Raw genomic sequence first — 12551 nt, 5'->3', positions numbered from 1 at the left:
GCCATGGAGGGGATCGGGCGGGCCGCGCTGGCGGAGGACGCCGTGCGCTACCGCTTCTTCGCGGCGGCGGGGTCGGGCGGCGAGGCGCTGCTGTGCCGCTGCGCTGAGGGGGTGGTTGTACGCTTCGCGCCGCTCCTGGCCGCCTACATCTGGCAGCGGCAGCCCTTCCGCCTGCGCTACGTGCCGCCGCGGGGTGAGCCTCGGGGGACGGGGGTGTGAGGGGGAGCTCTGCGGGCGGGAAGCGGGAGCGTGCGAGGGGGAGCCCGGCGGGGCGCTGAGCCGCCTCTCCTCTTTCTGCCCCCGGCCAGGCGAGACCCCGGCGCACATCGGCGGCACCACGCTGTTCGGGGATAACGTGGAGGACGAGTGGTTCATCGTCTATCTCGTCCGGGAGATCACCAGGGAGTTCCCGGGGCTGGCGGCCAGGTAACGGCCCCAACCAAGGCCGCGGGCCCCGCTGAGGTGCCCAGCGGTTGGGGCGGGGGTGCGAAGGGGCAGCGCCTTTCCTGACGGGGGCTGAGGGAAGGTCGTGTCTGAATATTAGAAAAAATGCAGACACGGAACCTGCCCTTAGTAACTGGATTTAGAAACACGCGTTATTGTGCTGTGCGAGACTTTCCCTGGTAAGAAACTGATTTCTCCTTGGCCAGGATCGATGACAACGATGGGGAGTTTCTCTTGATAGAAGCAGCTGATTTTCTGCCAAAGTGGCTGAATCCTGAGAATAGTGACAACAGGGTGAGTAAAACTTCTGTACCAATTGGCAAGTGGCTCACAATGGCCTTTTAGTTACCAGTTTGTGTTTTCTCTTGCATCTCTATCTAGCCAAGTGGTCTGACTGCCACTGAAAATCCAGAGTGCTATCTATCCCTCACTAGTGAAGAAACTTCTGGTCAGGGCTCAAGACTTGTTTTAATTAACAGCATGTTTTTTTCAGCACAGTCTGTTTTCATTCTGGTTTTAATGTGCTGCTTTATGCTTGCTGTGGATGTTGAATGAGAGACTTAACCACTGGAAACCTCTGATACTTGATTCTGATCTGTGTGCTCTTGCAGAATGCTACGTAGAGTGAGTGTGTACTGAGAAACTGCTGTAGGGATATCTGGAAATTATTACAGATACCAAGTGGTTCTTCTAGAATTGTTTTGTTGATGAAAGGAAGAAAGAGAAAGTTCTTACACTAATATGTTCTTATACTAACGGCAAAACATTCATACGGAGACTACAGACCTGCCTGCGAGGCTGTGAGTCTGTGTTGTTCAGCTAGATCTGAGTCTTGTACATAAATCATTCTTTAAGACTTGTTCCATAATGCAGAGCTGACTGAACTTTTTAAAACTTGCTACTCATGGTGGCAAATGTGAAGGCAGTGAAGCTGTTGTGCTATTGATTGATCTGCAAAATCAGTAAGTTTGGCCAGCTTTCCATTTTCTAGGTTACTGGAGTGCAAGGAAGGCTTGGATGACATGGGAATTACGGAGCATATTTGGCAGTGTAATACAAACATACCATATTGGTCTCCTCAGGAGCACACTTGCATCTGCATGAGCTTTCTAGCTCTGCTATAGCCACTTGGATTTTTTCTACCATATTCTCGAGTGCTCAGGCACAAGGGTTTGCTTGCCCTCAGACTGGGGAATGCTCAAGACTGGAGCATTGCTGACTCTACGAGGAGACAGACTGGGTCTGGCATAGGTGAATTAATGAGCGGACTCCTTCCCCTGGAGTTTGCAGCCAGATCACCTCACTGCGGATGATTGCTAGTAGTTATGTCACTGAGTTTCTTGGCAATGGATTTAAATGGAAAGAACTTTTTCATTAGAAAAGATTTGTTTAATTTTTTTTTTTCTACCACAGGATTCTTAAAAAAGAAAAGGGGCAGAACACAACACAAAAATTAATTGCAAACCTGTTATCTGGACTATCAGCACCATATTTTCCTTCTGTTTGAGGGAACAGATGGAGTGAGGGAGTTGATGATGTTACATTCAGTTCTTTTCTTAGGATCAGGAACCAACAGAGGTCACGTGTAGCACCTGAAATAATGCTTTTTAGTCCGTGTCCTATTCTTCAGCAGTTAGGTTATGCTGTCTTATTCTCCTGAAGCAAATCTCTAGTTGAAGAGAAACTTTTGATATTACTGTTATTAAGGAAACAAGATATATTTGACCAAACTTGTTGCGGTTGAAATTGGGTTTTTTATTTACTGGTTGGATCATGGTCTCTGGCATCTGTATTTACCTCATCTCCCATTTAAAAAAAAATTACACTGTTTCCTGTATTATTTCTCTATTTGTACTTCAGTATTCTCTGTATTTAAACAAATGCATTTGTATATGAAATGAAATTTTCTATTGCTTAGTGTGGGACTGTTCTTATCCTGTCTGATGAGACTGTTACTATCTGTCAGGTGTTCTTTTACAAAGGAGAACTGCACATCATTCCGCTGTCAGAGACTCAGGAGCAGGAATGCGACCTATCTGCTGCCAGTCCAACAATCTCGCAGGCGTTAACGCTGTTATCCACCCGTTCGGAGGAGTTCCTGGCTGCAGAACCCATTAGAACAGCAGTGTATAAACGCATCAGTGGGTATGTGGGTGTTTTATTTTGGTCTTCTGCAACAGTAAGTTTTGATTCTGGGCTGTCTGGGGTACTTTCTTGTATTCAGTCATTTTCCTGTTAGATGTGATAAAGTTGCTGCCTTTTCAGAAACCACCAGCTAGAGTTTTTTCTGTGGCATTCTTCTAAAGAGGGGGACCAATGTCCTGTAGGGCTGTACTGTGATCTGGGGACTCTGAAATTGGTTCACTGCTATGATGCCACACCTGCCAATGACAAGAGTTATTCTTCCTTCACGTCCTTCTGGTACTGAAAAATCTGAAAGTTCTGTGAGCCTCTAGGAGCCCTTTGCGGGGGGAGAAAGAGGATTGCAAACTAAAATGTAGAACCAGCACGCTTTTCACAGCGTCAGCTTGTCACAGGTGTGTTCAGCACTGTACATTATTTTTTGCAAGGCTTTGACCGTGCGAGCCAGATGACTTTTACACTTGGTGCGGTGAAGGATACTGTATAACTGGACATGTTAGTCAAGTTCACAGTGGTTCATCTTACCAATGTGGGGATTAAATTTTTATTAGCCATGTGTATTTATATATATGTATGTATATAAACAGACATTCCAGGTGTTAGATTAGGTGAGTTTTAACTTCAGTTTAGAATAATCTTCTGGCATTTGGCCCATAACATAGATTAATTTTAAAGTGAAAATGGGAATAATAATTAAAAAGGAGTGGTTTGGGCTTGCAATACACTTAATACACTATGTTGCTATTGTATGATACAGGTATCCTGAGAAAATTCAGGCCTCGTTTCACCGAGCCCACTGCTACCTTCCGGCAGGCATTGTGGCAGTGCTGAGGCAGCGCCCTTCGTTGGTGGCTGCAGCAGTCCAGGCCTTTTACCTGCGAGATCCTGTAGATTTACGAGCATGTCGCTCTTTTCAAACTTTCCCTCCCGATGAGCGTGTGATGACTGTAGTAAGTGATTCTTCTAATGCAACTTGTCACTTAATTAGGTTCTGTAACTGACGGAGGTTCTGTGGTCAAGTGATAAAAATATGTGGATTTAATTTTTAAAATAGCATGTTTTCTGATTTATTTTTTTCTTTTGACGCTAGACATGAATTTCCAGTTCATTATGTTAATAGCTTTTCTGCCTTCAGATTGATTTGGCTAGACTTTCAAATGGCTGATCATGAGATAAGTTTCTGAAATCAGAGGTTACTGCTAATAGTTCCTCTGCTGAAATGCTTGCTAAGTAAATTGGTCTAGTTCTGTGATCAGAGCCATTTGACAGCACTGCCAGCTAACATAAGGAGTTGTTCCTAACTACCCCTAGCTGTTCATTCCAAGGCTTTTCACCTTCTCAGCTGTGCTTACACAGCTCTGTGAAAGCTATTTTATGGAGTGTTTTATGAGCATTGTCCAAACAGTATTGTATCCGATGCATTTGCATTGCAGAGTTATACCCCTAGACTCCTGAAAATAAGCTTCGCAGTCAAATTTTAGACTTCCAGACTGTTTTTGAAATCTCAGCTTTGGTTTTGTTAATTGAAAAGAGCCCTTACATTTTTCAAAATATACCTTGTTGGCATGAATACTGAGGATTTTTTCTGATGTATTTAGACTGAATGAAGTTCATGTTTATTTAGAGATGTCAACTTGGAATATACTTTGTAAGATCTGAAAAGCAATATATCTTAGGCAAATGTATCTAAGATGTATTTTGAATACAATCTCAGGTATTGTCTGTAATATGGGTGTTTTAAAACAAAATTTAGATGAGACTGGTGGAAAGTTGATGCCTGTGCACAACACAGTCACACCGCAGTGAGTGTTTTTCTTTTGCTCTGGCTTTTTCAGGTTACTTTCACAAAGTGTTTATATGCACAACTGGTGCAGCAGAAGTTTGTTCCGGATAGACGCAGTGGATACACGCTACCCCTCCCATCTCACCCTCAATACAAAGCCTATGAACTGGGCATGAAACTGGTAATTATTTTTAATGCATTTTGTACTTAGTCTTTAGTTTGCTTGTTTACATATGTCCAAGAAATGACTCTTTGCTTGTAAGTTGCCTCCTTGTACAGAAAAATGCGAGCAAATTTGCAGTTACCATTTTTCTGGAAGTACAGTATCATGGGAGGGTTTTTTTTTTTACAGAATAGAGCACTCTTGTACTTTCATAGATTGTAAATGCAGGTAAAGTCTTCATGCTTGTGTGAGGAGTAGCTTGTGCACTATAGATCTGTCTTCTAGGTTGCTTTGCCCATGTAGAGAAACTTTGCAAAGTCAAAATGATCCATTATTGCTGCAGAAAGACAGATTCCAACTTCCAAAGCAAGATACTGCTACCTGACATAAAATTGGGTTTGGCATCTACTTCTCAAATGGCAGCATCAGGAGCTTGATGATAGTCAGTTCTTTATGCAGTCATTTAAAGGTGCGCTTAAATTTGTCACATCTTGAGAACCTCTTGTTGTTGCATCTCTTATACAGGCTCATGGCTTTGAAATTTTGTGCTCTAAGTGCAGTAAAGTATCTCCTGATTCCAAGAGAAATGTGTTAAGCGGTCCCCTGTGGGAGAGATTCCTCAGCAGCCTGAAGGAAAAAAAATATTTCAAGGTGAAGTAGTGTGTGTGTGTCTTAACCATTCCAGGAAAAACATGTTTTAGCTCTTGAACTTGTGTAAGTAGTTACAGCAGGGCAAGAAATCTAATGCTTCTGTCCATGAAAAATGAATGAATGTCTTTAAAGGAGATATGTGCAGTTTGTTCCCCTTTGAAATTAATTAATTTCTTTTGGAAATTAAAAAGGGAAAAGCAGGATTTGGGGATGAATTCATTCATCTAAAGAAAGGGGAAATACACTTGAATAAAGGAAACCACAATATGGTTGTGTGTCAGTATAACTGTTTTCACTGTTTTACATTTCATTTGCATGCCTCTAGAATCAAATATTCTTAAAGATCTATACTTAACACCCATGGACCCATTTGGGCCCATGTAAGTGTATTTTTTGTTTGTGTGGGTTTTGTGGGGTTTGGTTTTGGGGGGGGTGTTGGGGTTTTGGGGGGTTTTTTTGTTTGGTTTGTTTTTTGGGTTTTTTTTAAAGATGCCTTTGACTACTTATTTGAAGTTTATAAATTGGACGTAAGTTGACTACTTATTTGAAGGTTATAAAATTGGACAACTCTATCGGAATGCTTAGGTTAATATCTTTTCATTATAGGAAAAGGGGAATATTCTTACAGTACTGCAATGCCACTTCTGTGGATAATTCCCAAACATAAAGAGATTCATTCACAATTCCTGTAGAATTGTAACCTGAGCATGGTAAATCCACCCTGTTGTGGGAATCATAGGATTGTCTTTGATCATGTACACCATATGATATTGCAGCATAAGACTTCAATTTGTATTTGACTGTGAAAACACCTTATGCCCATTTCCTATATTCTGTTCCAAGTACATGTGGCAAAGCAGTATTACTTGTTTTGAGTTTCTCAGCGCTAAATTTCTGTGTGACAAATAGTCATTGTTATGAAGCCTGACTGTGAAAAGGAAGGGGAGGGAGAATTGTTTAGATTCATACTTGTGACTTGCATTAAATAGGGAGAAATGGAAGGATCTGCTAAGTACTTGGAACTGTTGCATATGGCAGAAGATTACTTCCAGCAATCTGTTACCAAGCCAGAAAGGTAAGAGCTATGTGAAATTCATGAGTAATCATACACAGTACCTACAATTACTTTAACTTACCTTTTTTAATACTTGTTACAAAAAAACTGAACCCTTTTCTTCATTGTACACTTAACATAGGTGCTGTGGCTAGAACATATGGGTGTTAATTCCTCTAGAATACTCTCTACTAGTAGAAGTTATTGCTTGAGTAACTATTTATCTTGGTTTTGTAAAATGCTAAGCTATTCCAAGTGGGTTAAGGGGTGACTGAAAAACATCATTTGGTTGGTTGGCTATAGAAAGTGTTTAAAAGTTTCATTGAAAAGCAATCCCAGCGAATAATAAATACGGAGTAATCTGTCTCCTTTACTCAAGACAGGCAGCTGGCTGTAGACTTCTGCAAAAGATCAAATCCAAAAAATAAATCATTACAAAAATATCTGAGGGTTTGCCAGCTCATAGTATCTTGACTGTTAGTTGCTTGCATTTCCAGTCTGTGCTGTTTGGGATCTGGCAATCCTAATGTTTACCAAGACAAAATAAATATGAAGAACAAAGGAAACATGAGAAATGGGCTTTGGAGCCATCAACAAGGAATTACAGTAATTGACTGTGTCTTGTTTTGGCTAATACTATCTGTGTAGTATTCTGGGACTTCCCCCAAATTCACGTATCTTTTTTGACGTATTTGCACAGAAAGAATAATGAGGAATTTGAGTGAAAACCTGCATGTAGAGCATGTGATGCCATTGGCATTGTAATACTAGTAAAAATCCATTTCAGTAAATTTAATTTTTTTTTCTTCTAGCTCTGTTGAAGTGAGCCCGGGTGATGAAATCTTGACATTGCTACAGACAACAACCATTGATTTGAAGGAATTTGAGAGAGAAGCAGCTTGTCTTCCTCCAGAGGATGGTAAGCAGGATGGGGGGGTGGACTATTCCTATCACAAATGATTATTTGTTGGGGGAGAGAGTGAATGTTCACAGCACTGTACCAGTGTCTGTATCTACTTAGTTTGTCTCCTATCCTGTGACTGCTAGAGATGTTATTCATGGGCTGTCATTTAAGGTTGAGGCAACCAGTTCATTTGTATAAGCCACGAAGCTTGGGGCTGTGAATTGGCAAGATATGCAATCCAGTTTCTGGTTTGATGCCACTAGATCAGTAACACCATGCACGCTTACACCAGATCGAGTACTTTGTGTCAACTGTCTACCAGACAGAAAGTATTTAAGCATTTTATAATAATAAACCAGTTTCAATACTGACAATACAAAGTTAATTACTATCTGGTCTACTCTGATGGCTGATATAAGACCAGCATAAACTTTATATAATAGGTTTTTTTCACTCATTTGACAGAAATGTCGTTGTTGCCAGTGCACAGTACAGGTCACATCTGTATTTCTGCATGATGCACTAGCACACAAATGCAACATTCAGGGTTAATGATCATAGTCGAAGGTTGGATTGGCTCTCCCTTTATAGTGTAAGCCTTTTCTTCCTTCATTTAGTGGCAGAAGGATTATTTGTGACTAGAACAATATCTGCTAGTTTGAAGCTGCATATAAAGCAGAGTTTTAAAGTAGTAAAATGAAATCTGAACTCTCTTCTCAGCCTCTCGCTGCCTTCTACCCTGTGTTACCTAGTATCAGCTTGAAAACTTAATAGTGCAAAAATAAGCTACAAAATGCTAGCAGTACTCTCAACTGTCTGGATCGGGCCTTGTGAGCTAACAGACTTGTGCAGAATAACAAACATGTCCTATATTCTTTCAGATGACAGTTGGCTGGAGATTACACCGGATGATCTAGATCAGATGCTGAAGGAGGCAAGAAATGAGTCCCTTCCTTGCTCAAATGAAGAGGAGCAGAAATATGACTTGGAAGCAGTTGCTGAAAGTATGAAGGCTTTTGTATCCAAAGTCTCAACGCATGAAGGAGCTGAAATGCCATGGTAGTAGTATTTTTAAGTTTGGTGTCTGGTGTAGAACGTGTTTTGATTCTGCTGCAGCCCTTTGGTTGATTCTGTAATGCAGAGAATCAAAGTTTGAAAGTGTTCTACGTAGCAGAGGCCTGAAACAAACCCATGTTAGTAGTGAATACGTAGTTGCTTTTAAACCGACTTGGTGACCACTCTGACACTGGTGCAGGTAAAAATGCTGGAAGTTGTGCTATTTTCCAGCACTCTTACTTAGTTTGGTTTTGTGGTTTTTAAAATTTTTTTAACCCTTTTAAGTTGAAGGCTTACTGTTTTTCGTTACCATAATTCTTAGCACTGTTATTAAAATGTACGTCTCAAGTTCATTTGTGCTGAAATTTTTCTGCCATGAAGGACTAACTATTCAGACTGCTAAGATTCTTCTCATGAGGCTGTGCAGAAATAAAAATGAAACTTAAGTTGAGGGAATCTGTCTCTGTGAATTAAGACTGTTGATTTTTGTGGTACAGCTGTATTTAGATTTCCTGTAGATTAGTATTTTGAATATACTGGGCCTGTTTTGGCACTACTGAAGCACATACTGTACACCTAGAAGCAGGAGAAAAGAGTCACTGTGGATCCTCTCATTGTTCCCAACAGTGGAAGAAAAGTGGTAACTGAAGATACTTAACTATTTAGACAACAGCAGAATGCCACCAGATTAATTGTTGGAGTTAAGAAAGTGTGTGTGTGAATGTTGTGTGGACAGGCCTTTAATTTAAAAAAAACAAAGAGTTAGGTGGTAGCATATTGTCCAGGTTCTTTTTCATAGCTTTAATGTTGAGAAAATAATGCTGTGTAAGCTGTATCAAGCATATAAAGGTCTACTCAGTTTATGCTCTGAACTGTTTGATCCTTTTTAATTAGTGTTAGTGTCAATGTCTGAGTTATAACGTAGGTTTTTTCAGTTATTTAAAAAACAAACGACATAAAAAAGGCAAACCACTGAGCCTTACAAGAGACCAGAATGAAACCTTTAGTGTTCTTTCTAGGTAGGAGACCTCAGAGATTCTCAGCTTTTTAAATCTTTGTCTAAGGTATAACACCACCACTTTGTTCCGGAAGGATTCGGGCACGCTTATTTTGGTTGTCTTCAGTACAATTTTTGTTTGACCGTGACAAACAATTAAAGTTGTTGGTTTTCTTTTCTCCTTCGTGCCAGGAGTTCTTCCACTTGCTGTCTCATTTCTAATTCATACAGGCCTCAGACTTGTAAGCACTTCCAAGACCATCAGTTTAAATGTCCCAGCTTTAATCTAGGCTTGAGAGAAATCAGTATGCCATATGGTTTATGCCTGTGTCAGGCTTATGCAAGCATAAAAGCTTTATTTATTTAAAAATATTTTTATATTTCAGGTCATCTGATGAATCCCATGTTACCTTTGACGTAGATTCTTTTACAAAAGCGTTAGACAGAATTTTAGGTGAGATTGCTTCTTTGTTTCTTTTGTCAGAATATCTCATGGTTATTTGGCTTCCCTGGGTTTTCTGATCACCCATGGGCACTGCGCTGATTTGTTTGCTATCTTTACTGACACAAAGTAATACATAGGGGCAGACTCAGAAGAGCTGGATTCAGATGATCTGGATGAAGAGCAGGAGTTTGATTTCTCAGATGAGGATGATGAAGACTTAGATGCTGAAAATCCAAGGCAAGACGAGAAGGTATCGCCTAATGAGCTTATAGGCAGTCTCAAGTCATATATGAATGAGATGGACCGTGAACTGGCACATACCAACGTTGGTAAAAGTTTCACCACCCACAAGAAAGGGGTAAGTATGCCTTGAGTTCTAGTTTGTTGCATAATAGTTTTGAGAGCTTTAGTAGGAAAGAGGAAATATGCTAAAAGTGGTCATTCTGAGTAACGTGATCAAAAACTTCTGATCATGTGCTAACTAATTATTAAAAAAAAGTAATCCTGCGTGCAAGCAAAATGTGCTGCAGTTGCACCATGGCATATTTTTTGGAAAAAAACCCAAAAAAACCAACTTAGCTAAGCTTTAACTTGCACATCGTTTCCAAGACTTAATTTCATTTCCCTGTTTTACCCTGTTTTAGTAGTAAGGCAAGCAGCTGCAGCTTGACTACTTGAGTTCCTGCAGTAGATTACTCCCATAGGAAACTGAGCCAGGACTCAGTAACCCCCTCTTGTCCTTCTCTTGGAACTTAATGTGTATAATGGAAAGTGATGATTTTTAACTGGCACGAGCATTTGGTGACTAAATTCCTGTCTGTCAAGACAGTGTGGAATGTACTGAACTTTGTTGGCTACAGAACTGTTTCCTTGTTTCTTTTCTCTTGTGGTTTGTCCTTTTTTTTTTTAAACCTGTTTATACAATTTGATAAAACTTTCTCTTTATACTTATTATAGGCAAGTTGTGTTAATGCAACTACGTCACAAAATGCTGGCCCTGATTCTGGAGCTGAAGATACTGAGTTGACACCAGTTGATGTGGATATGAACCTAGTAGCTAACCTGCTTGAATCCTATAGTGCTCAGTCTGGACTGGCAGGACCCACCTCTAACATTTTACAGAGCATGGGAGTGTATTTACCTGAAAATGCAGATCATATTGGCTCTAATAAGGGAGCAACAGAATAAAAGACTGTCTTAATTCAGAAGACATGGCTGATTGAGAAATGAAGCACGGAAAGACTAGCAGTATTTGGAAGAAGAGACAAAAGGTTTGAATTTAAAGCATTTTATGAATTAGTTATGTGTGACTTTAAAGATGCAAAGTGAATTTATCTGCAAAAGCCATCTGTTTGGATACTATCTTGGATGGAAATTGGATTTTTACAGTGCTAACATGTTTTCAGAAAACTGAAAAGTGGTGATGTGACTTGAATGAAACTTTTATTATAAAACCTGTCTTCAGTTTTTCAAATCAATGATCCAATTTGCCATATTTCTAAAATGTCCTTTTACCCATTACTAGGTGGTTTCAATATCTGGAAAGCAGTTCATGTTCTGAAAATGCTGCTGCCTTCAGGGGGAGATGGAGGAATACCATGTTATAGGAACAGTATTCTCTTGTGGATTTGGGAATGCTGGTTAAATGTTCAGGAGACGCTTAAATCGCTTTTCCAAAAGTACAATGCTTCATTGTAAGAACTTCTGATAATTACTGTAAGAATCTGTTCTTTATTAACCAGAAGGATTTGAAGAGTAATTGGGTCGAATATGTAAATATTGGCTATAAGTATTTTTTGAATTTATTTAAATAAAAGCAGAAATACAACTTGAGTACTGGAGACGGTTTTTGTTTTTTCTTTGAAGGTACGCATAACTCCCTCAGTGCAGTATCGGAAGTTCTTGGAGTTGAAGCATTTTCTTAATTGGGCATTTTTTGAATTCCATTCTTGCTAAATGTTGGTATCGTGCCAGCAGCAGCTGTGTATGAGTCCAGTCTGAAGAGTTTTGTTTTGTTTTTCAGTGAATATATAGCTCGAAGGTGTTCAGCATGTTGCTTTCACATGAAAAATCTATTCTAGATATGAAGACTTAGTTTCAACAAGATAAATTTGAAATAAAATATGTAGAAGTTCTTGATTTACAGACAGCAAGAATGCAGTCCTGCCAGATCTGAATCGGTTTCTATGAGTCTTTTCTTTATTTGTTCTTCCACACAACAATTAATCAAGTGTCTTAACTGGTAGAAGAGAAGTTTATTGGTTGAGTTTTTGTTTTTTGTTTGGGTTTTTCTTGAAACATATTCAGAAAAACAGTATTCAATGATACAAAAGCTTGATTGATCCTGAAGGCATACCTAATTGCGTTTAAAGGACTGAATTATTATTATTGATGTTGTTATTATTAGTCTTAAGGTTTGGAGTCCATTTAGTTGAAGTCCTTTAATTTTTTTGCACGTTAAGTGTTGGCATTATTTTAACTGACAAAGGAGAATGTAGCAAAAGTTGTTTCCGTGTAGGACTTGGACACTTGTTGGATGATGAGTTTCAGTATCTGACTGCCATGCCAACTAAGTTTCACCAATGCACAGAAAATTCTTTGAAAGTCACACATAGGCATAGTTCCACTGAAATTCATGAGACCTTGACAATGTACAACGAATGCTTGCTTGCTGACTTCCCTACTGATCTATGCTCACGGGGTGGGTTTTTTTTCAAATTTTTGTTTTTGCAAATGACAAATATCTTGCAAAATGCTCCGGTATAATATCATAAATATTGGAGATTCTGTACATGAATGCATGGAATGAATGTGGATGAAGGGTATGATGGCTATGCTACTTCCACATTTGTCCTCCGCCAACGTTGTATAAGTTACTTTGTCAACAGTTTAGGGAAAGTACTGGCAAGTTG

General features: G+C 39.7%; 1 protein-coding gene across 1 annotated transcript; it reads left to right on the top strand.

The window, feature by feature from the left end:
• Nucleotides 1-3: 3 nt before the first annotated feature.
• Nucleotides 4-11778, top strand: ECD (ecdysoneless cell cycle regulator). Its single transcript, XM_050898906.1, has 13 exons — nt 4-193; nt 309-426; nt 651-738; nt 2411-2589; nt 3344-3536; nt 4422-4550; nt 5058-5183; nt 6173-6258; nt 7050-7156; nt 8023-8200; nt 9581-9648; nt 9777-9997; nt 10597-11778. The coding sequence occupies exons 1-13, from the start codon at nt 4-6 to the stop codon at nt 10825-10827; spliced, it is 1914 nt and encodes a 637-aa protein (XP_050754863.1). The 3' UTR covers nt 10828-11778.
• The last annotated feature ends 773 nt before the right edge of the window (nt 11779-12551 follow it).

This window comes from Gymnogyps californianus, chromosome 6 (genome assembly GCF_018139145.2).
Source record: "Gymnogyps californianus isolate 813 chromosome 6, ASM1813914v2, whole genome shotgun sequence".
NCBI classification, from domain to species: domain Eukaryota; kingdom Metazoa; phylum Chordata; class Aves; order Accipitriformes; family Cathartidae; genus Gymnogyps; species Gymnogyps californianus.
Note: the sequence above shows the minus strand (reverse complement) of the source record. Positions and strands in the feature narration are given on the sequence as shown.